Genomic DNA, 26,028 nt, shown 5'->3' with positions numbered 1-26,028 from the left:
AAACATATTTTTTGTGATTATTATGCCCTAAAATAATTTGATTTATTTGCTCCTCCTTGATCATATATAGCAGCCTATCAGAAGCAGTTGCACGTATCCGATACTACCAATGGCAGACACATTTCTCTGGTGCACTTAACAACACTAGTGCCTTGTGTTGTACTTTTAAGGATGAGTAACACGCATGGCATGGAACAGGGGCTTCTGGATGAAAACATGTAGATAGTTACAGTAAAACATGCTAAGGTTGGATGATGTTTTGTAGTCCAGACGGTGCACCGCTATGAGTTGAATGATTTTAAATAAACAATGGACTTCTCCACAATCTCTGTAATTCAAAGGCTCTCACAAGGATTATGAATGTGTCCAGGCATGCCGACGGAAACAGGAAGTTGCTTGAGCGATATTCTGGTTTGTGGTGCAAAAACTCACAGTGGATCCCTGTAAATTCCAATTTTGGATGAATCACATCTTTGTACACACAGCCCAGCATACCCTAAACTTGAAAATCTTCTCAAGATACTGACACCACTGAGCCAACATAAGTTTTACATGGATTAGTTTAAGAATTGCACTAGTAGTTGTTTATCTGTAGAAAGGTAGCAATTTTTAAACTCGTTTCCTTTCTGGCCAACCATCCCTCAACGCACATATGTAAGTAGCTGAAAAATAAATACCCTGTGCCAACCTGCAAACAAATAACGAGAACTTACACATACTCATATGACACTTTTCACATTAGGAGTTTTCATAGAGTCACAGTGGACAATTAGCCTCTACCTCTGACACACCATTTACATACGAAATACCTGTATGCTTTGAGAATCCTCTGTGCAATTGTGTCACCGATCTTGTTGAAAACGATTTTGTTGTCCGCGCAGCTAATAAAGAACTGGTTCTAGGGGAAAAGAAGAACAATGTTTTAATGTTGTCGCCTGTCAGCGAATCGTGTTCACCCAGCACAACACCCCAATAGACATGGCCTTTGCCCATGCGGGTCTGTGAGCATGGCATGCACTTTGGCTTTATCCTTGTTTCACTTCGTCTCACTCCAACCATGACAGTGGGATCTGTGGACAGGCGTGGCTTAGGCCACATCTATTCCTTATTCCCTGCACACAAAGCTCACTAAGCATTACCTATGGTCTTGTCCAGTGGGCTCTGAAGCAGGGCATGGCCTTCGTCCTTAACCCTGTGGTCCAGCCCTCAACCCATGAGTCTGCTGAGCATAACTTGCACCCTTTCTCTCTGTAGTCTATTGGCACAGGGTGTGGTCTTTGGCTCTTAGTTGTAGGTCTTTGTTTCTACCCTATGTGCAGTCCTTCTGGCTGCAGAACCCACTGGACTGGACCTTAAGCCATACACAGCAGGCTCTCAGAATAGGGCACGACATTTAACCACGCTCTTCATGCAGACCCCCTCACCCCTAGAGCCATCGCCTTGAGCCATGCTAACATTCGCTATATAAAGGGAGTAAACCTCGGCCATGCCCTGCATGCAGCACTAGTGCCCCAACAGTCCATTTCCATGGCCTTCAGCTTTCCCGGCCTTCTCAGAACACAGGGCATCACCACTAGATTCCTGCTTGGCTCATTTCTCCGGTCTCTTTGTGTCACCAGAACCTATAAGGCATATTCTGTAGCCATGCTCAGTGGGCTCTATATAGGCAAGGATGTAGTTCCACTAATAGCAAGCTTACATTATACGCATGCAGTCATTTGGAGGCTTCATCTACGTCAATGATGATGTGACACATGATGCCAACAGTGTTGCTATGGATCTCCTTTTCAACGCTATCTTCAGTGCTGAAATTCCACTTAATAGCAATACACATCTTCATAGAGCTCTATTCATTTTATTGTGCACTTGAGGATCCTTCTCAGCTACCTTAGGCAACCGTCAAGCCTCTCTTTCGTTATGATGGCAATAGTAACTCACTGGTGGAGGCTGTGAATGATATGTATGTTCTAGATCTGGTGCGATTCTGACTTCATATATACAGAGGACAATTATTTAACAACCTCAATCGTGTAAACGGGTAACACCATTTCAATTTTGGTTCTTATCTCACAAAGAACAAATATATAACAAATTCCACATCTAATACAATTATGAGTTTGAAAAAGGAGGGAACAGGAATGGAGGCAGAGAATGAGGGGGGAGGGGGCGGAGTGTGGTTGAAAGAGGATGACGGGGGGGGGGGGGGGTTAAGCGAGTTAAAAGGGAGTCGACAGAAAGAGGATGATACAATAATTTTAGGAAGAAATATTATTGCCAATCAAATTGCATAGGCCTCTTTGCTGTTTTCATGTACATCAATCACAAATATTGTCTGACTTTCTTATGTTTATAGTTTTTTAGCCACATATATCCAAAGGATGTGGCAAGTACAATGAACAGCAACGTATAGCCAAAAAATCCCAACAACTAAAATATAAAGCATTCAATGAAGAAGGTCTCCGATTGCTTGTCTTGTCCAAACTATCAAACTCATACATATTACCATTAGGCTTTTCTCTGTCCAATGTTTATAGCCATTCAGCTGCCAATTCACAGAAATGTTATTTCTGGACTTCACAAAATCCCCATTATAGCAAATCTAATGCTAAGCATGAACTATTAGTTTAAATGAGAGTGATGAGTATGAAGTTGTGAGAAACTGGGTTGCTGCTCGATGGGGGGCGTTAGCACTTCTCAAGCAATAGCCACAATAATTGTCAGGGTGAACCACTGTAAGTCACTGAATTAACCTGTGCTTAACTCTCTGGTAGCTAGGCACAAAAGCAGTAAAGCTTAACTAAGAGGCAATGTGTAAAGTATGTATGCAGCACACAAACAATGATAAAGTAAAAACACAACACAAGAAAACCCACACTACTTTAGAAACAAAGTAAAATTAAATACATTTTTAGACACCAAAACTATAAAAATCCAATTAGCAGAACCAGCGATATACAATTTCAAAGATTTCAATAGGTGTAGTGCATAAAAGCACAAAACGCCACTCGCAGTTATCTGGTCATGCAAGACCAGGTAAAAGTCACAAGTTAAGGCCAACCGTGATGCAGAGTGGGAGGATGCAGGGACCAGGTTAGTCCTGCTGAAAGAGTTACCTCCTCAAAGTCTGCCATGAAGATTCTACTTCGCAGTGGAGGAGGCCGTGAGGAGCAGGGACAGCGGCGCAGATGGTCCTCGCTGAAGCACGAATTGTAGGCTGAGCATTGCAAACAGTCATTGTTGTAGCACGAAGACCATATCAGACGTCACGGATGGTCTTTGCTGGAATTTAGCGATGGCCGTCACCATAGGCTGTCGATGCTGTAGCATGAAGTGCAGTTCTTGTGTTTTCAGTTGGTGCTGCAGCAAGAAGAGTTTGGTTTACCGAAACTTTGCGTTGGAAGTCGTTGCAGGTAGCACGGTCTTGTCACGAACGAGCCAGTTTGCTGTCGCGAAGAGTCCACATCTTCAAAAATGTTCCTTTTTCTTCTAGGTGGAGCTCAACTGATGACAACCCAAAGGTCCAGGCCTGATCCCCATGTGGAAGGAGTGTGAGGTAACCAACAAGTTGTCCACTCCTTACCAACCCCAAACTAACAGACTCGTTGAGCGGTTTACCAAGACCTTTAAAGGCATGATCATGGACCTGTCAGAGCTCTTAAGGCTGAAGTGGGACGTCCTCTTGCCATGCCTTTTGTTTGCCTTCAGGGAGGTACCGCAGAAAGGTGGTTGGCTTCAGCCCCTTTGAATTTCTGTACAGGCACTTGTAAGAGGACCTCTCAGTCTGGTGAAGGAGTTCTGGGGGCAAGCTCCCAGTAAGGCCACCCAGGATGTGGTCACCTACCTGCTGAAACTCAGTACTCAGATGAAACGCTTCTGGAAGAAAGCTCAAGAGAATCTAGAAGCCAGCCAGGAAGTCATGAAATGCGGGTTTGACAAGAAGGCCACTCTGGCTGAGTTTCATCCTGGCCAAAAAGTGTGCGTGATGGAGCCTGTGAATCCCCGGGCCCTGCAAGGTCTGGGCCTTATGAGGTGAAAGAGCGCAAGAGGGAGGTCTCCTACTTGGTGGAGCTCAAGACTCCCAGGAACCCTTTAAAGGTTTAGCACATCAATCGCCTCAAACCCCACATCACGAGATCCTAGGTAACCATGCTACTGGTCACAGATGATGGGGCAGAGGAGGAGAGAACTTCTCCTCAACCTCTTTTTGTCCGAAGAGCCTGTATCAACCTGTAGCCATTATCAGTATGAAGTTACTTCCCTGGAAACAAAGGTGAAGTACAATAGAAAGGGAAGCCTTTGCAGTGGTCTAGGCACTGAAGGAGATGAGACCATACCTGTTTGGTGCTCACTTCTGGGTTCAGAGAGACCACAGACTCCTCTGAGGGCTAATGAGAGATGAGGGGTGAGAATCTCAAACTGTCGAGGAGGTTTATCTCCCTACAGGGAATAGACTCCATGGTGGAACACTGTCCTGGAACAGACCACTCCAATGCTGATGGCCTCCCCAGGTTCTTAGGTCTCAGCGAAGAGAACTCCAAAGGAGTTTGGTAGTTCTCACAACTTTCAACTGGGAAGGACACATGTTAGACCTGGCATCCTTAGCGTGGTTTTCTCCCTACCTTTTTGCCTTCAGCACTCTTGTTTTGCTGACTCTGTTTTTACTGGCCTTAGGATCTGCGCAGTTTTCCACTGCTAACCAATGTTAAAGTGCTTGTACTTTCTCCTTGAAACATTGTATAACTCGCTTATACCCAACTGGCAAATTTACTTGTAAGTCCTTAGTCAAGTGGCACTACCTGTGCACAGGGCACGTATATTAAATGCTACTGGTGGGGCTGCAGCACTGATTGTGCCACCCTCTTACATAGCACTTTAGACATATCTCAGGCCTGCCAGTGAAACCTGAGTGTGCAGTTTTTAAACTGCCAGGTCGACCTGACAAAATAAAGCTTTTGCCAGGCCCAAATCTTTTTTTTTTTTTTTAATACGGTTTTGGCCTGGCAAACAACCATTACCAATAAAAATGGAGGGAAAGAAGTGGCAAGCACGCAAACAAATAAAAAGTAAGGGCAGGATTTAAGCCCCTTTTAAGATTTATATTAAATACTATAGATTTCACAAGCACAGGCTTAAAAACAGGATACTGGAGGTGGCAATATGTGTCAAGAAAGTTTGCACATATTTGATGTCTGAAATGTTGATGTAGTGAAGGGTTCTGTTGTTTTTTTGTGCTTCCATATTTATATTTATTAATTTATCCATTTGTAAAGCGCATTGTTACACCATCGGTGTGTCCCCGCGCTAGAGCAGACTCTCAAAAAGGTTGGCAGAAGCTATTAAAAGAGTATCCGGAGGCAACGTCGGCACTAGAGAATCACGATGCTAGTTTGAAGGTGGAAACAGCCATGCCTTTAATCTCTTGCAAAAAATGTTTTCACAAGGTTCAGTGCTTAGTCCCACAGGCAGATTATTCCAGATCTTAGCTGCGTTGTATCCAAAGGAGCCCGCTCCCATCCTCGCTTTCTGTATTCTCGGCACAGTAAACAATGCCCTGCCTCTAGATCTTAGATTCTGTGCCGGTGTGTACGCTGTTATCATAGCCTGGAGATAGCGTGATCCTTTTTTCATAGCATTCAGTGCAAGGTTCTCAGGGCCCTCGCAACTTTTGCTCTTTTCGGGAGGTTCAGAACTAGGCGAGCTGCCGCATTCTGGATTGACTGGACCTTTCTTCGATGCTCCCAGATAGAGGATGCTACCGTAGTCCATCTGGGAGGTGACCAAGGCATGTACAATTGTCTTCCTCACAGTGATAGGTAAAAGGTCAAGGAGTTTCCTTAGGACTTAAGAGTCAAAAACATTTCCCCGCCACCATACGAATTTGGCCTTCAAACGTTAGTTTAGAATCAAGCCAGACCCCAAGGTTCTTTACTTCCGCTTTTGGGGCAGGTATGTGTCCTAATGTCTCAGGCCACCATGCTGATGTCTATATCGAGGGGGCCTTTCTGACTATCAGCACCTCAGTTTTGTTGCCATTGAGTTTCAAGCAATGGTTGGCCATCCATGCTGCTAGCTCCTCTAAACATAGAGAATTGGTGAGCTGTCCGCTCTGGATTCTGAGATAAGGTGACAATCAGTTGTGTATCATTGGCGTATGATACAACAGTCACATTGTGTCCTTCCACTAATTCTGCCAGTGGGCCCATATGGAGATTAAACAACATGGGGCTCAGAACTGAGACCTGTGGGACCCCGTGCTGCAGGGGAATGCTCTTGGATGTATGTGGGTGCAGGGCAACTTGGAAGCTCCGTGATGAGAGAAAGGACGTCATCCAGCATAGAGCTGAGCCCCTGACCCTGCATTTACATAATCTTTTAAGAAGAAGACCATGAGATACGGTGTCAAATGCTGCGCTGAGATCCAACAGGATCAGCGCAGCACAGAAACCCTAAGGAAATGTGCGGATGCACTCTGCATCCGCACATTTCCTTAGGGTTTCTGTAGCAAGGAGCAGCGCTGACTCTGTGGAGTAGGTGGCTCTAAATCCAGACTGTGAGGGGTTAAACAAGTCATTCAGGTTAATATGATGAACTAGTTGTTAGTTGGTTACTTTCTCAGCAATTTTTGCAAAGAATGATAGTAGCGAAATGGGACGCAAATTTTCTAGTACCGAAGAGTCTATTAGTGTTTTTTTCTGCAATGCTCGCACTATCACTTGCTTCCACTTCTGAGGAATTTCACCCAGATGAACGGAACGAGCAGTTAGCTGTGAGACATAGGGCATAATGATGTTGCCTGCCTATGTTGAATTATTGCAATGCAATTTTGTTGTGTTGTACTATGTTTGTTATGCGGTGTTCTGTTTTGACTGTTTTGCACGAGGAAGCTCAGTGCATTTTCTTTTTCGAAAATTGAAAGGTTAAGAAAGAATAAACAAAGTGTAGATCGAATTTCTTTTTTTTAATTTAAAAATGAATTTGAATGTAAACTTTTTTGTTGTTGTTGCTGATGATACATAGGTTTCACCAGTTTTCTTTTTAGGGTTAAATCCATGCTACAATCAGCTGTTATTGATTTACTTTCATTTCTGCATAGATTCAAATATTTAATACTTTGAAAGTTGTTTTTCAATGTTCCTTCAATAAAAAACAATAATAAAATAAACTAAAAACTTTTTTTTAAAATTAAGCTACCAGAAAGAATTGTTTCACTTCTGTAGGATTTGCCAGCTGCCTTGATTTGCAGGGACATGCACATTCTAATGAGTGCGCTCGATTGGCTATCTACAGCTCCCATTTTGCCAAAGTAGCTCAGTCCGTCCCAAAATGGTGCCCTCATGTCACACTGAATCAATTTTTGAGATACAACATCCGTGATATTGCACATTCACAGATTACAAGCTGCATATGATCTGTGATGTGTATTTTAATTGGCATTAGACCATGTTCGCTGTGAGGCGGTCACATTTTTCTCAATCTACGGACTTCCTGAAACTGTTGAGGTCATTTCGTTTTCATGGCCAAAATACTAAATAATGCATCATTAAAAGAGAGACGTGCAACTAGTCGATTTGCTTTAAATGATTCTGTTCTGGTTCTCGTAGACCTGTGCATACTGCAGCGATGTACATGCTCTTGCAAAAATAAGTTGATAAATATTTTCTTTTCATTTTATATATAGGCTGTGGCTGGGAACAGAAGCATAACAAGTGTTATGTGAAGTGTCAGCCAAGTTGTACATTGCTGCATTGTGTTTAATAGTCACTCCCTTGCAAAAACACGACGCAGTGTGAACTCAAGAAGGAAGTTCACTAGCTTGAGCTACATTTCCAGTTAAGATAACGTACCTTTTTTTTTTTTTTAAATAAATGTGGCATAACATTTTGGGTATAATCCACAAACTTAGAGATGTTATTGTACAGAAGATATAAACTATTAAAATTGACAATAATATCCTTAAAGGACACCAAAACGAAAATAACTAATGAAGGAAAAAAAGTTATTAATAAATGTTAATGCAGTTTAAAGAATGAAATCAGATTCTGGGTGTTTGCAGGATGTGTTCTGCACTGCGTAGGTAATGGATGTAAGAGGCAGAGCGCTGATCCAATGAGGTAGCACACTAACATAGAATTAAACACCTCAGTTCGAAATATCACAAAGTCAGGACAAAACATCCCTTGGAAACCCAAAGCAGATGTTACTGGGACAGACACAAATCTAAGACAACAATGAAGGACCGACTGCTTGACCGGGCAAGAGCTGGTGAAGAATAAAAGGGAGCTTCAATTTTTTGATGAGCGTAATGGAAGAAAAAAAGAAAAGGAGATACAAAAAAAATCTGCAACAATAACGTTCACTAGTAAAGACTACTGATCAATAATTTTGCCAAGATATGTCATTGAGCTCCGGAGGAACTGCATGATATTATCCGTCAGTCGTGTGCTGTTTGGGTATGAATGTAAGGAAGGGGATTGTTGTTAAATGGCACATGGGGGGGGGGATCTTGGGTTAAATGAGCCACCTGAAATCAACCCATGAATAGTCCTAATGTTCCGAAAGAGGAGGTATTAACATGCAGAGATATTCAATACAGAATTACATAAACACAAAACAAGTATCGCTTACAGTGTTTCCGTATGAAAAAGTAGCTATTAGAAAGGTAGGCATGCTTATGTGCATGTGTGAGCACCAATTAGGCACTTACCCAACCAGCAGTTACATTTAATAAAATCCTTTATGTTAAAACACAGTTTGTGCATTTTATTTAATCCATAGTTTTAACTGGAAACTGAGAACCATGCACTGCAACATTCTAATCTGCTCTAAATTAGGACCGGGCGGTGAACTGCAGAAAACTGTTCCGCTTAGCGGAGTGACAGTTTACGAAACTCCACCCCTTGCAGAACTCCGTGGAGTTCTTTTGTCACTTTGCAGAGTTCTGCATAGCGGAACTCCGCGAACTCCACCCAGGCCTACTCCAAATCACTTTAAAAGTGAAATTATGATACTAGAATTCACAAAATGCACAAGAGTTTGAGGTTTTGACAGTAGAGTGATAGCTTTCTGAACATGCACTACGCTTGTGGCATTGAATTTAAGACTCATTCTAAAGGTACTCATCATTAAACTTCTCTACACTCAGCCCAGTGGAGTGTAATTAGTGGGTTTATGTTACACAAACAAATAAAGGTCCAAACGCAATTAAAGGGACCCCAGGAGTTGGTCACAATCTCCACTGGTTCAGAGTTCTGAACGACGGGAATAAAGGTGATGGATTTCCTTACTTCTCAGTGCTACATCCTTGATATGATGAAGATTTCAGGCATATATGGGGTTTGTTTAATGCGCAGAAGCTTCATAGTAAAGACATGCTATTCAGACAATTTAAGAGTTTCGATCTCTTCACCAATCATAATGGAGGCAATAATGTTAGCCATAAAAACTCGAACCTGCCCTGTGTAAAGTCATGCATGTGTAATCATGCAGACATGGGCCTCGAGACCAAGTCCATTTTATCTGCATTGCTAATTGCTGCCCTTATAAACACGGCTAAAATAAAAATGTTCAGCCTATTTAGCGCACAAAAAAAATAATTAATTAAAAAGAAAGGTAGCCCAGAATTCCGGAGTCCAAATCCAAAATTAAAAATGTTCTAATGTTAAAAGACATAAAATATGAGCGAAAAAACGTATCCATACAATCATTTATCAATAATCCTTAACAATTTCTCTGCTACGTTTCTGTGGGTCACAAGTCAATCACTGATGTTTACTATGCCAAGCATCAAATGTTGTTCCCTTTGCAGTTGGCACAGGGCATCTCAGGCTTGCAAGTTTACCTTTCATCCTCTAAGACCAGCTGATGACAGCTTCTGCATGCCAGCTAGGAAGGTGACTGCAATAGAATGTTTACCCCCAGCATATAAAAGATACCATGGCTAGGCAGCCAACTCAGGGTTTGGGCTGTCCAGGTTGTTCACTTCAAGTCATGCCACATCTATCTCCGCTTGTTTGTCACATCACAGTACCCAGCTGGTTTAATAAGTCTGGAAGGTACACACATGACCTGATGCCTCATTTACTGCATAAGAGACAATAGACAATAACATTTAGGTGTAAATGAGAAATGAGTGGAAATAACCGAGAGCAAAACATACTCAAGGCAAAATGTATCCAAGCCCAAGCAAAATCAGCATGAAATGCAAAATAGTGCAAAAAGAAGCCAAAATACGCGAGGAGGAATTTTGCACTAAAAAACTGCACAAAACTGAGAATGTTGTGTATAACATTCACGCTCGGTTCGTTCGGTTGTTTTTATGTTCACGAAATTAGATTTTTACTCAAATGAAGTCTGTTTGTGTGATGTGTTGTACTGCAATAATCGCAAACACTGCGTTTTTTACAGAAATTATGCAGAACTACACAGACGAAAATAAAATGTTGTGCAGGTTTAACTGCATCCTCACTACACCATTGTGTTCCTTAATTTCTATGCACCTCAGAGACAGATTTAGAGCACTAGACAGTGCCAACCACCTCTCCTGTTGTTGACTGAATTGGAAAATTGGGAAGCAAATCTAATACTGATCTAAAAAGAATAATGCCAAATGTAAGGATGAGACTTGGATAAACTTCATTAGAAGATATGGGGTGATTTGCTTATAAGAAACGTGGGCTACCACTAATTTGTTTTTTTGTTCCAGGCTGGCAGACCCAAAGGAGCCTGGTTATCTTTGTATCCCTGGCAGTCAATGGAAGGTCTGAAGTACTTTCCACAGGGGTTACTACTCTTCAGGCATTATCGTTTTCTCTTGCAGGGACTTCGAAAACGTTGCTGATGAACCTTCATAATGCTAGAGCTCCTCAGCGTGATGTTTGTAATATTCAGATTTTGGTCTCTTTACCAGAGTCAGGTGGGATGGACCAAAAAGTCTGTGTTTAACATTATTGTTGCAGGGGATTTTAATATTCACCTTTGTGAGAATCCTTTGGAAGCAGCTAATAGGGCTCAATGGTGAATTTCCCCGTTTGGTTTGCTTATGGGACATTTTCATCAAGGTACATTGTGAAATGCCATTTTGAGCGAATCTAATCTTGTTTTCTCTAATGACAAGCTTATTTCTTCTGAAGTACAGGATATCAACCCCCACCTTTACAGGGAGGGGGTGAGATAATCAAATTATTCATCTTTGTTTCAGCACCCATTTTTCTTAATATTTTACACATCATTATTCCACAGAGCTTCTTTAGTGATCATAATCCAATTAGCCTATCACTATGTTGGACCCAGGCCATGCAAGAGAGCCCCTTAGGGGTTAGAACAACTTGTAAGGCAACTAGTCCGAGGAGAAGGGTTAGGTGGTCTCAAGTAGTTCCCATAAGCTTCAATCAGTCACTTTACTTTAGGTGTGAAACTGGGCTCATAATCTGTTTGTCCAGTAATTCTAATCCTCAAGAGATTCTGGGGCCCATACAGTGTCAGCCCTTTTTGATGTCCCAATGCCCCAGCAGTGCAAAGCAGAGGCTAAATGGTTTGACAGAGGAGTTTTTCCCGGGCTGTAAGAAATTTAACGTGTGCCTTGAATGCCAAGCAAAGGGATGTTGCCCTCATCAAGATTTATAAACCGGAAGCTGTGAGACACAAGAATGCATTAAGGGACACAGCGTGTCACAATCTATTAGAGGCTAGAACGTTGAGAATTAGTGCTAGGATTTGGAGCATAATCAACAACCCCCTTCTTGTATCAGACGATGGAGCATTACTTGGGTCAGACATCACTGAAGATAGTTTGGTTTCCCATTTTAAGAGAAACCATAACAGTATTTGCCCCACAAATGACTGTAATGGAGGGCATCTGGAGGAAGGGATTTCAAATCTGTCATCCAATTTAGGTGAAGTAAATAAGGGCATATTAGGTCTAACCAATAATAAGGCCCCAGGGCTAGGCTTGCGCAGTGTTCACTGAGTTTTAATCCGCGGAACTCTGCAAAATGACAGAAAAACTCATGCTTGGTGGGTCTGTTGGATTCTTGGTCTGATGGCTGAGGTGTTATTAAATAAACCTCCTTACTAAGTTTACCCTTTGTACCTCATTTATCATAATTTTACATTGGCGACGATTGATGGGATAAAAAAGGAAGAATGAAGGATACACCTCAACATCAGCGGTCGTGACTTTCTGATTCAGCGGAAGATTTAAAGACCGGAAAGAAACTGTTCATCGAGTTTTAAAGCTTTGCGGAACGTTTTGGCATAACAGATGGTCAAGGTACTGTTTTATATAAAGAGTATTCTGCGCGCGATAATATTAATCTGATTGAGGGAGGCTTAACGTAGTTATTTAATATAACTTATAAGGAAGCTGCTTTCCGGAGAAATCAGGTGGACTAGAGAACATCATATGCGCAAGTTAAACATTAAAGCGTTTCGTGAAAGGTTAAATATTCCCCTCCAGCGGCTGAATTTTAAAAGGGAAGCCCGTTTCGAGTTTCCCCGACGGCAGGAATTGCATACCTTAAAAGTGTGACGAGGGGCAGGATTCATTGTGCTAGCAGGAATAATCGTGCTGTTGGTGCTGGCAAGAATCCTCGTGCTGTTTGTTCTGTCCGGGCTAAAAGGCTTTGCTGCGAGTTGGCGAGACAAGACTACATCGAGGGAGGTCTGGTTTAGTGTTGTTGGCGAGTCCGGAGCTCCGTGCAGTTGGGAGGCAAGAAGCAAATGGTGACGCAGTAGAATTCTGCGTTTGGATTCGGTGATCGACGCGCGTCATTTGACCACGTGTCAGCGTGTCAGAACAAACAAAGGAGAACAAGTCTTTGCAGGAAAAACAGTCGAAGTGATTAATGCGTGTTAGTCACATTACTGTGTGAAATGACTAATCTGTATCTGGAGGTCAGCAGTTGCAGTTTAAGGTTTGACCTTAAACTGCGTGGAGAAGTGTGGTTCAATGATTAGAGCGGCAGACCCTGATGCAGAGGTCTAGCCTGGGACCAGGGTTCAATTCCCCGCCTCGGCGGATCTTGGGCTCAAAAATTCCACGGACCTGATAATTCTCGCCTCGGTGCCTATTCCAATCATGGAGTCCCACTCTGCAACTCTGGGCAATAGCTTGCTTAATCATCCACAACGGCCCCCACAACGCTAAGGATGCCTGGCCTCCACCTTGGGGGTGCCCAGGAGTGGACACCTCACAGGGAAAGCCAGGATGGGTTCCACAGCGGTATTCGTACAAGCGCCTTGAGACCCTTGCGGGTGAGTAGTGCGCTATACAAGTATCAATTTACATTTTACCTTGAAAGGAAAGGAGTATATTTCAAAAGAATTTAAAGCTTTTCAAAGGGAAAAGTGAAGTAGTACTTTGAGTGAACAATATTTTAATGTCTTATGTATAAATATATATATACACACACACACACGTTATATATATTTATAAGTGGAAGAATTCATGATGGGAGCATTATAAGCAGAATTTATAAAAGGTGAATCAGTACATGTGAGACAAGTGTAACATTGGAGGTCTCTGCATTATAGTTTTTTATATAAAAGCTCTGAGTATAGTGGGGTTTAGCAGTGTGTTTATACATACATTCAAAATGCAAAATGTAACTCCCCCGGCGTTTTTTCTACCTAGTCCAGGTGAACCATTAGTGAAGTGGAGTAAATGGAAGAAAATATTTGCGCACTATGCAAGAGTATGTGGGACCAATTTAAGTGCGGAAAGGAAACACTCCTTACTTTTGCATTGTTTAGGTGGTGAAGGTCAGGAGGTGTTGGAGAACTTACCAGATTTAACAAATGAAGAACAGAGGGGTTTAAATGAATATGAAATTTGCATTTTACAATTAGACAAACACTATTTGCCCAGGACTAGCACCATTATGGGGAGATATCATTTTGGTTTAAGGGCTCATGGTAAGGGTGAATCAGTGGAAGATTTTGTAACGGCTTTAAGAAAGCTTGCTTCAACCTGTAAGTTTGGGGGGCTAAATGAAGAACGAATAAGATCAACTTGTTCTGAAATGAAGAGAAGAGAAAATAAGGGAAGAGTTGTGGCTTAAGGATGAACCCGCTTTAGAAGAGGTAATTTCTATTGCTAAAAGGGTAGAGCACATGTTAAAGTGTGTAATGGAGTTGAAAAATGAGAAAACTAAAGTAGAAAATCCTATGGAAGATGTGCAAAAAGATGTGTGTGTGGTGAAGGAAGGTAAATCCTCCGTTTCTTTAAGTGAGGAAAAAAAAGAAGAAGGTGCGGATACCTCTTTTGTGTGTATTCGATGTGGTATGACTGGTCATAAAGCAAATTATAAAAAATGTCCAGCGATGAATGTTAGTGGTCATGCTTGTGGGAAAAAAGGTCATTTTATGAAATTCTGCAAAACCAAGCAGAAAAAGTTTCAAAATAAAGTAGTAAAAGAAGTAATTTGTCAAATTAACAAAGATGTTTCAAATCAACATCCTGTGGGCAAAGTAAAAATTGATGGAGTTGATTTAGAAATGAAATTTGATTCTTGTTCACATTTGACCATTACTGATAAAGACATTTTCTACAAGTGCTTTCAAAGGAAAAATTCTTTACACAAAATGGATGCAAGTCCAGGTGGTTATGGTGGTCAACCCATAAAAATGCTTGGTTATTTCAATGCTACCATTGAGATGGAAAACAAATTGATTTTAGGTAAAGTGTATGTAGCAAACAAAGGAGATGTTTTATTAAGCTGGCCACATCAACGGTTGTTAGGTGTCGCGCTTAATCCAAATGCTGAACCCCAGATTCAGATTCAAGAGTTAGATGTAGGTGACAAGATTGATGTTGTGGGAAAATTTCCAAATTTATTTAAAGACAAGTTAGGGTGTTTGAGAGGCTATAAACATATTAAACTTAAGAGTGGAACACAACCTTCTATAGCTAAAGTAAGAAGAATACCTGTAGCTTTACAAGAAAAAGTGGAACAGGAATTAGATAAGTTGTTAAAACAAGGTATAATCACTCAAGTAGAAGCGTCTGAGTGGTTGGCTTCGGTAGTCGTTGCCAACAAACCTAATGGTGAGATTAGGCTTTGCATTGATATTCGCTCACTGAATAAAGAGATGGTTGTGGATAAATGTCCTTTACCCAATATAGATGAAATTATGTCTACTTTAGATGGTGCTCAATTTTTCACGACACTGGACCTTACACAAGCTTATCACCAAATTGAGCTTACTGAAAATTCACAGATTTTAACATCTTTTATCACTCCTATGGGTGCGTTCAAATATAGGAGAATGCCATTTGGTTTGGTAAGTGCAGCCTCTGTTTTACAGAGAATAATGTCTTCAATCTTAGAAGGCATAAAAGGGGTAAAATGTTACCAAGAAGATTTATTAATTTTTGGTGCAAATCAAAAAGAACATGATTTAAGACTGGAACATGTTTTTTGAAGAAACTGGAGAATGCAGGCCTAACGTTAAAGTATGAGAAATGTAAATTCTCGGTAAATGAAGTAAACTATCTGGGTCATTGTATTACTTCTATGGGTGTGATTCCAAAAAAAGAGTTGGTAGATACCATTGTGAATTTGGGTGCTCCAATAAACAAAGAAGAACTAGTTTCCTTTTTAGGGATGGTGGAGTTTTATGGAAAATTCATTAATAACTTGTCAAGTAAGTCATTTTCAATGAGGGAATTGCTGATAAAGAATAAAGGATTTATTTGGTCAGATGAATGCCAAAAAGAATTTGAAGAATTGAAATTGAATTTGAAAGATGCACCAAAGTTACAGGCATTTCTTCCAGGTGAAGAGACAATGGTGGTAACTGATGCTAGTTCGAAAGGATTGGGAGCAATTCTTAAACAATATAGAGATGGAAAAGAACAGTTAATTGCATGTGCATCTAGGAGTTTGAGAGGTGCGAAAATTAACTATTCGGTTATAGAGAGGCTTTAGCTATCTTCTGGGCTCTGAATAAATTTAGGAATTTTATTTGGGGGTCTAGTTTCAAGGTGTGTACAGATCATAAACCTTTAAAAGAGGTGTTTGAAAAGAAAGGTCTGGATTTTATCTCTTCTAGGATAAGACGTTGGGTAATTGGTGTGCAAGGTTTTGACTTTGTGGTTGAACACCTTCCAGGGGTGGAGAACATAACAGCGGATTGTTTATCTCGTTTGGTTGGTAAAGCTGATGAAGATCAAAATTGTGAAGGAGAATTTGATAATGGTATAAGGGTGTTAAGTGTGTCTGATGTGACTTCTAGCAGTGTAATTTCATTTTTGAAAGATATTTTCAGAAGGGAAGGTTTTCCTAAAAGTTTTTTGACGGACAATGGTCCTCAATTTTGTTCAAAACAGATCGATGTTTTTGGAGTCATGTGGGATTAAACAGAAGAAATGCTCGGTTTATCATCCAGAAACGAATGGCACAGTTGAGAGGTTCAACAGAGTGATAAAGGAAAATATTCAGTTGTCAAGAGTGAACTCGTTGTGTTGGAAGGAGGAGTTACAGAAGTGTATTTTAGCTAATCGATTCTCTCCTCACACTTCTACTGGTAAATCACCTTTTGAACTGTTTAAAGGGAGGACTCCAAATACGAAGTTAAGCCCAGGTTGGATGATTTGGGGTAAAGGTATCAAAGATAATAGAATTGGTACTTGGCGAGAGAGAGAGGAAAAATTACAAGGAAAAAACAAAACAAACTATGACAAAAGGAAGAATGTTGAGATGTTCCATGTTAAGGTAGGAGACTTTGTTAGAGTTAAAGCACCGGTGGGACCAATGTCTTGGTCCAAATTTACTAAGCCTTTCCGAGTTGTTAAATGTTTAAAAAATGCTGTGAAATTACAAAATGGGAGAATTTGGAATTTAAATCGTGTTGTACTTCTCAAGTCAGTTCCAGGTGCATCACATGATAGTGTTATTGATGCCGATGTCAACCATTCTAATCTGTGTTGTGTACCAAGGAAGAGTGGACGGAGGTCTATTTTTCCTTCGCATTTAAAAGACTTTGTTAGTTAAGTTATTCTGTAACCACTTTTGTGTCAAAGAGAATTTTGTATTTTTTAGCATGTATTGAATTTGTCATTTTCTTGATAATAGAAGGGAGGTGTGTGATGTCTTCCTCCTTTCTCTTACATCATGTACATTCTTTAGAATGTAGAACACTGTTTGTGGAAGGGAGTTCTTGGTGGGTCAGTTGGATTCTTGGTCTGATGGCTGAGGTGTTATTAAATAAACCTCCTTACTAAGTTTACCCTTCGTACCTCATTTATCATAATTTTACACCCTACCCTGTAAAATCAGCGAGAACGGCACTCTGCATCAAGCCAGGGGGGCGCTGCCGCTTTCTGTCACTCGAGTAGACATCTACTCGAGTAGCAGCTTCTTCAACGCGAGCAGCAGATTTCTCAACGCGAGCGGCCGTGACGTACCACGACCGCCCACATTGAGAAATCTCGCCGAGAGGAGTTCCACATGATTTTTGTCTCGCGAGCGCTCACCATCTTACAGTTGGTGAGCCACGTAAGAAAAACGTCTCTGCATCGCAGAGTTTTGCAGAACTACGTGCTCGGCATGGAGTGAGAAGTGGGCAAATCTCAGCGAACTCCGCTGGCGGAGCGGAATTCTGCAACCCCCCTACCCAGGACACGATGGAATCCCACCAGATCTATACATTAACAACACAGAGGTCTCGGCCCCCGTACTGACTCAAATTCTGAATGTGGCAGTTATGGAGGGACCTCCACAGTCATCGGCCACCTCTATTATTGTCCCTGTATTTAACAAGGGAGATAGGGACAACCCTCAGAGGAACACAACATTCTATCTGATGTGCAGTAGGGTTTTCGGTTGGGCAGGTCGACAGTGGATCAATGTCTGAACCAGTATATGGTTTTATGTAAATATACTGTAGCTCTTTCAGGTTCTAGGCATTTAGCTTTTATGGATCTCACCTCGGCCTTCGATTTGGGTAAACATACATACATTCTGGCAACTTATGTTATCTATAGGGGTGGATCAGGATATTGTTTACTTCCTAAGAGACCGCCATGCTAATACATACTCTAAACATTTGAAATGCACCTGATGTTGTAATGATGGTAGAGGGGTGAGACAAGGATGCATTGTGGCCCCTTTATTGTTTACCCTATATGTAAACAATCTTGAGAAGGCCCTGACTGATAACTGATGCAGACTGTCCACAGTTGGGGTCTCGCTCACTGCCTGAGTTACTGTATGCAGATGATGCAGCTTTTATGGCTAAGACCGCAAGGGGTCTGCAGCTCCTGTTGGACTCATTCACAGTATTCATGGTTGACGTGGACCTTTCGGTCAATGTTAGTAATTCTTTGGTGATGCTTATAGACCCCCGAACAGTTGTAAAGTGTAATTATGATCGGTTTTTACTTACAAGAGTCAGAATGGATTTACTGCACTATCTGTTGGCTTTTCTTCGGGGTAGGAAAGATGTTTACACCCTTGACTCCTGCAGCTATGACAGTGTGTCTCCGCATGCTACTCTACATCTTTTAACGTTTTGCAATTGATATGCTGTGCCAATGAAGAACTAGATCATACATTTGTTAAAACATGGCAAATTTACCCAAGTGTGAGCAGCTCTTATTTTATAAATTGTTTCTAGTTGATATTATTTTTAATGTAGCTTGTTTTTTAAAGCCGCAATGAGACTGAGAAATAGTCAAAACCTGTGAACACTCGTGGCTGGATTTTAGATTGTGTTTTATATCGTCGGTTGGTATGTTTTAATGCATAAATTTCATATATTTTTTTAAGTATTTTTATGTTTGCACTGTTTTATTTATACTGTGTTGATTTTATGGTTTGTACAAAAACCGAAAAAAGCGAATATTGATTGATTGAATAATGCCTCAATGGAAAAATATAGAGTGAGTGAGATACACTGCAGAAAACACAAGTGCCTGCTTTTTACCTTGCGTATCCCACACAGAATTCACTAGGATTAGAATCTGTAAAGAAAGGCCTTAGTAAGCATCCATAAATCATAACAAATCCAAAGAAAGTAGGGTGCTACTGCAGCTCCTAGTGAAATGTAACTGAAATTACCACTTTTTGGCAAGAACCAACTCTGCAACAAACGTTACCGGACGAGAGAAAAAAAGTAAGAATTGCTAGAAACACATACTCGTGAAAAACACAGACACGTCTCAAACACCAAGCAGACATCTGCGAACAAACAAAGGAACATTTTGGACTGCCTGTTATAGGTGATTGTTAGAGATGTAGTACCAATGTTTTGTTCTCTAGCCCAAATTGCCATTATTCCTGAGCCTTCACTTTATCCTCAAATGCTACTTAGGGCCGGATTACAATCTTGGCGGACGGGTTTCTCCATCACAACGGTGACGTATTTCCCATCCGTCGAAATGTAAATCCTATTATATCCTATGGGGTTTATTTTGGTGGATAGGATATTCGTCACCGTTGTGACGGAGTAACCTGTGCACTGATTCTCCTGTCAAGGAGGGCAAGTGTGTGTTGCATTTGCACTCAGTGTAGCATCTATTGGTATTTCTCTGTGCCAATCAGAGCAAAATGATACCAGATCCTAGAGACTGGCATAGTTCTCCACCGCAATCAAAAAGGAAGAAAGACAAAAATAACAGGGAATTGGAGGATTATACAAGAGTAGTAGCAGCAGGCCAGAATGTCCTGGCAAGTAAGCACACCACCTACATTTTAATTGAATACAAAACCATAGAAATATGTCTGGTTGAAATTTGCAGACATATCCACACCAATCACAAAAGCTTAAGGTTCTTGAATACCACTAAACAGAAGTGCTATTTTGTGGAAATGATGCAATTCTGCTACATTTTTAAGTCGGTGTAACAGCAAACCTGATCAATATTTACCTCAAATAAACAAATTTAAATAGGACTAACATAGAAGTTCTCTTCCTCACAAGTTGCAACAGAAATTACCTCTATGTAGATGTAGTGTTTGCTGTTTTCTATCACATGAACGTAAGCCTCGTGAATGGATTCTTCATGGTATTTGATGCCAGCAGACCAATCGGCTGCAGAGCGGAGAACCTATGAGAGATATTAGCAAATTTACTTTCCACAAACTTTGTAGTAGCATTTGTGTTTTGCTTGCTTTTCTTCATTTTACATTTTAAGTGTGTTTTCCTCCATTGGCATGAAAAGTCAGCATGATGTACATTAAGGTCCACAAACTGAACAGTACAAATATAACAACTAGTTTATAGAAAAATAATTTGGATAAAGGAAAAAAAGTGGACAACGATTGGGAATGTCAAAAATATTCTGATAAAAAGCATAAAAACATTGCACGTCGACACACAACTATAAACATATATAACTCTTAGTTTAGAAATGTGCAGATACACTTTTCTAAACAAATAAGAATGATATCGGCATGTGCAAATACACGGACCAATAAGCAAATAATATTTGCAGGTTATCTAAAAAGGAGCCCTAAAACCAAGTTATTTACACTATAGAAAATCTGATATCGCATACCCTTAACATCACTTGAAATGTTTGATTGAATATATTAAATACAGCAGAATGAGTGACTGGAGTTGTGAAAAAGCAAAGAGCATAAAGAAATTAGGTAAAATCAGTAAAGGTGAAAAGCTGAGAAAATCAGAAGGCATGTATAGAAACAGTAGTAAAGCAATCTAGTGAGGGAAATATAATTTGGAGGGGTACAATTTGGGACAAATTTAAATAAAAGTGGGAAAATCTAGCCATTTTTGCACATGATTGGAAATCATGTAATATATGATGCATAAGTTAGAGAAAATGTGAGTGGTTGAGGTCAGCAAACATAAACCAAAGGAAATGGACGGAGTGTTGAACATTGCAAGCACTCACCCCCAGTCAATGCTCAGACGTGAGTCCCTTGCTCACTTTGCCACTGGATACAAGCAAGCCTGGCTGAAGATGGCTGAAATGCCAGAAACCGGTCCTAGGAAGCTTGTTTCCTGTCCAGGGAAGACATGACTTGGCAGTTCGGGCTGGACTGTTCCCATGAGGCACAGGGTCAGACTGATTTGCATATGGCCATGTCTGAACTGGGGTGGCAGAGTGGGCTAAAGAACGGTGATGGATTAAACCCAGATCAGTTGACTGGGGGAGAGTGCTTGCAATGTTCAACACTCCGTCCATCATTTCCTTTGGTTTTTGTTTTGTTCGTCAGCAAACATATGTCACTGCAGTGGGAAACCAACGTAAAGGAAATCATATTGGGAAAAGATCAATGTAAGCAAATAATAGATTCCATTTTTCTAGGTGCTTCACAGGAATTTTAATAAATTTGTTACTAAAACGACAACAATGTAACCAGTAGAATGGGAGATATGCAATTTTATAGATTTAGGTATATTAGCGCTTAAAAGTACAAGGTGGCAACCTTGGTTATTCTGGTCGCACCAGACCAGGAAAAAGTCACAAGTTTAGGCCAACCACGATGGAGAGTGGGCATGGTTCATGGACCAGGTGATACCCGCTGAGAAATGAAAATTATGTCCTTGATGCAGGACTTTGCACCACACAGTGGTTGTTCCGAGGAGTGATGTGGGGGTCCCGTGTTAAGTTAGATCATGCTGCATCAGTTCTAATGATGAGCTGCGAAGACACTGATGCAAGGTCCTCGTCAGGTTGCGTCAGGTCTGATGGGCACCACAGCTGGGTTTGCAGAGCACCTTTACCCCTGCTGCTTCTAAGGGTCCAGAACTGGAAAGGCACCACTTGGTGGGTTAGGACTCACAGCAGGCACAGCGATCAAGATGACTGGTGCTTTTTCTGTCCCGGAGGCTCTGATCAGGTGGCCAGCCAACCAGCCTTCGGAGTCACTTTGGTGATCCTGGGTTCATGGTGCAGGTCCAGTCCCTCTTATTCAGGCAGCAGAGCAGTCCTTCTACAGAGTCTTCCACAGGTAGAGAAGTGATCTGAAGAGTGGGTCAAAGGGTCTAATACGTATATACCTGGTGCCCACTTTGAAGTGGAAGAAGCTTCTGCAGTTTTCCCCTACAGAGGTGACTGGAATATCCTGCCTCCATGCCCTGGTCCCAGTCTATCTGGGGACACAATAGAGTAGTGTGAAGTCCTTTGTGTGTGAGCTGAGCCAGTGCCTTCGAGGAGTAAGTGTGGAAGGTGACCTCTCCACCCCCTATTAAGTCATTGATGGCCCATCTGCCAACACCCAGACCCTCTTTTGTGATGCTGTCTGGGAGGAATACACAAAGGCAAATTGCCACTCACACCTAGTCATGTGACCCAAGAATAGGCTGCAGACACCATATGGTTAGGGCACAAAAATGCCAAATTCCTAAAGGTTGCATTTTTAGAATTGGGACTTAACATCCAACTTTATCATAAAGATTATTTTAAATAACAATTCCTCAGACACCAAACTTGACTTTCTGACCTGCTCCCAATCACAGGTTAGCTCTTATTACATGTAACAATGTAATTTAATGTTATCCTATAGTAAAGGTCGGCTTTGCAGTAATATAAAACCAATTTGGGAGTTTTTCACTACCAAGACATGTAAGTACATGTCCAAGTTTTTAATTAGAATGCACCTTGCCCTACTGTGCAGTTTGTTTCTGGGAATAAAAATGACCTTTGCTGATAAACTGTCAAAAATTAAAGTATCTAACGAATAATGCACTGGTTCTTTTGACAACTTGGAAGAACTGTAGATGAATGGAAGGATGGAATTAATGAGGATGTTGGGACGATCATCTTTGCGGAAATTAAGTAAGGAAGGTTGGCCATCCAAAGTTAACGGTGTGAAGGTTACATGATTGTAAAGAACGGAATAAGGGCCAGATGTATCAAAGGGTTTTACCCATTCTGTGTCTATGGGAAAATGTGTTGATACATATGGCCCTTAGTGAGGATGAATGGGATATGAGAAGAGGTATGAAATTATTACCCTAATAAATTGAGAAGAAGAGTGACAGATTTTGGTCATCAAGCTCATTTAGGTAGGTGCAAGTTCAGAGCGTTGTGTTTGTGGCCTGCTATGGATAGAGATATAGGGAACATGGTTTCTTATGCAACAATAGTGACACAATTCACAAAATATGTATTCAACCATTCAACCTTTGAATTATCCTATGAGACCATGGATGAAGATACATCTGAACATTATGGGTCCAATTGATGTATTGGGTACCCATAATAGGTTCATCTTGGTGGATTATTATTCAAAAGTGTTTGAGCTGGAGTTTGTGTGAGAGGTGACAAGTAAGGTGATGATATGATTCATGGAAAGAGTTTACCCTCAGTGAGGATTATCTGGAAGAAATTGTGATGGATAATGGTCAATACTGTTGCTCTGCAGAATTGAGAGAGTATTTGCTGCAAAAAAATATCAAAAATTGCAGAAATGCGGTGTACAATCCCAGTGCCACTGGACTTGTAGAAAGGGTGAATAGGATAGTTAAGGGGAGTAGTCAGATGACTGAGGCCAATGGGAGGAACATAGTGGACCATATAAAGCAATTTATGTGGTCATAGAGGACCAGCATACATTGGATAACTGGTCAGTCACCTTTTGAGTTGCTGAACAGAAGAAAACCCAAGCTAGCTGTTCCCATGATAGTGACCAATAAGGAAATTGAAATTGATGACAATTATTTGAGGAAGTGAGTTATGAATAAACAGGAATTGCTTAGGATTAGCGTTGATAAAACGTTTTAAACTAAGGAGTTTCCGTTGTAGGTAGGGCAAAAACTAAAGCTTAAGTTGCCATGGTGTGTTCGCAAAGGCAAATTTGCATTTTCCGAAATAAAGACTGTGAAGATAGTGTGGAGAAATTATGTAGAATCTGACGCTGGGACATGAAGGAATAAAAGTAGATTGGTAAAGGTGAGAGGGGGAGGTGAAGTTCCTGAATTTCCCAATGAAATGGGGAAAGGTGTTTAATTGAACATATAAGTGGTGTGTGTGGAGATAGAAAAGCAATTGGATTGCCTATTAAATATAAAAAGTTTGTGAATTATGGAGATCATTTATTTAGGATTCCTCCTTAATTATGTGTCTGTTACACATGCTCGGACAATATAGCAGCAAACTATACTTCATTTGTATATAGCATATTGTGGCCATTGCAGTCTTGATGTAACATATGCATGCTATGTAGTTTTTAATTGTACAATTTTTTTTATTAATATTTTGTTGTGATTTATAAGAAAGGAAGAATTGTAATGTTCTTACATCAATATAGAATGCTATGACCTGTACAATGTTATTACCTCAATGAGAGAATGTGGTTTACCGGAATGCGCTGGGCTAGAAGAGACCTGAGAATGTGTGAGGGTTGCTGAAAGGTCCTGTCCATGAAAGAATGTACTGGGGTATCTCTTCGACTAAACCTTTGGTTTCTCAACATTTGTGTACGTGCATTTGTGCACGTGCATATGTCGATATTAAGAAAACTTGCCAATTTCTAGCAACCACAACTTCCCTTTCTCACAGAGAGCACTGCAGAATACATTTGAATGTGGAATTTGAATAAAAAATGCATTGAAGACATATCTTCTATACTGGTTGCACATTTGACAGCAATGACCTCGGCCGAAGAAGAATGTACAATATTCAATTTTGCTCACAGAAATCAATAATGGAACTGAGAAAGAGAATTACAGCAGTTATATTCAAATGACAATTTAGCTGACAGCAAATATGGGAACTTAATATTTAAAATATCAAATAACTTGCTTTAAGTTAATGGGGCCCTGTAAAAAAAAAAACTCACTAATATTTAACTTTGCATTTGGTTTGTATTTTTTTTCCAAACACGTTACAAAGGAAGTTAAAAGTTATTATGCTTTCACTTTAGCACTGATCAAAAGCAATATATAACAATATATAAACAAAGGAATCAAACTTTTATCTAGAACATAAAATATTTTCAGAACGATGCAATCTCATATTTGGCACTTGCTTCTAAAACACTGTTGTCATTCTGTACATGTACATGGTAGTTCCTACAAGTAGGATTGTCAATATACCTCTCTCACTGGGGTTTTCAATTTGTCAATTATATATTTTCTCTCCACAGTACCGTAAAGTTAAACCAAGAGCAAAGATCCAGCAAAATCTCTATCAGACTCTACAGAGCATACATAAGCACATGCTTAGATGATGCAACATGGTGTTTAGCAAACAACCTCCTCTCTTCTAATTTGTATGATATATTGTCATCAATTGGTATGTAATATAGGCGAGGGTGAGCCCGGAGTGGCCGAGAATTCTAAGATGGCGCCCGGCGGAACGCCCCTGAGGAGGAAGCGGAGGACATGACGTCGGGGGGAAAGGAGAGAACACGTCGGTTGGAACAGGTGGAGGTGGTCTTCGGGTGATTGCGGGTCGGGAGAAAGACTACCGCAAATGAAGAAGATCCCGGGAGGAGCGGAAGGCGAGACGGAGCGTGACCGGAGTCTCGAGGGCACCAGGGAGACTGAGAAAGACGCCGGCTCAACACCGAAGAGGGAGAGTTCCCCAACAAACCCTGTGCCAGTATCCGGACGTCCTCCGAGGAAACAGGATGCCGAGATACCAGACGCCACGGTCCTGGGGGACCGTGGCTCAAGGCAAGTGTCTTGGGCAGAAGGGTGGAGGAGGAGGTTGGCGGGGAAGGGCTTTATGGGGCTCTGGCACAAATAAGGCACTACAGTTGCTGAGTGATGACCCCTGCACAGAATCCTTTCACTTTCCCCGCCCTTCAGTTATTTCCTTCCCTCACACACACTGTCGGTGACCTGTGAATGATGGTGATGGGGAGCACCATATATAGTACTAAGACTTTAGTCCAGGCAGTGACGGTAGTATTGTGTTTCTGTTTCCTTTTGGGAGTACCAGCCCTGGTTGAAGCATTGAAGGACTACGACTGGAAGAAGAAGGCCTTCCCTTACAAGACTATACTCCAGGACTGCGATATCCCTTCCTTGTGTTCATACTCTTGATGGTGCACTTAACTGTTGGACTGGTAGTCTCAATAAAAGCATCACACTATAATATTCCCAAGGACTACG

The 26,028-nt window shown here is 41.1% G+C and overlaps 1 protein-coding gene across 4 annotated transcripts in view; it reads right to left on the bottom strand.

Moving 5' to 3' along the window:
* PLD1 (phospholipase D1) overlaps positions 1 to 26,028 on the bottom strand; it is a 422,898-nt gene that overhangs the window by 67,504 nt on the left and 329,366 nt on the right. For all 4 annotated transcript variants that reach the window (XM_085635446.1, XM_085635443.1, XM_085635445.1 and 1 more), the window contains 2 exons: positions 19,937 to 20,047; positions 810 to 898 (listed from right to left, as the gene is read on the bottom strand). In XM_085635446.1, coding sequence (XP_085491572.1) covers positions 810 to 898; positions 19,937 to 20,047 — 200 coding nt within the window. The remainder of the gene's footprint in view (positions 1 to 809; positions 899 to 19,936; positions 20,048 to 26,028) is intronic.

Source organism: Triturus cristatus, chromosome 11, assembly GCF_964204655.1.
Source record: "Triturus cristatus chromosome 11, aTriCri1.1, whole genome shotgun sequence".
Taxonomy (NCBI): Eukaryota; Metazoa; Chordata; class Amphibia; order Caudata; family Salamandridae; genus Triturus; species Triturus cristatus.
This window is presented reverse-complemented; position numbering and strand designations above follow the sequence as displayed.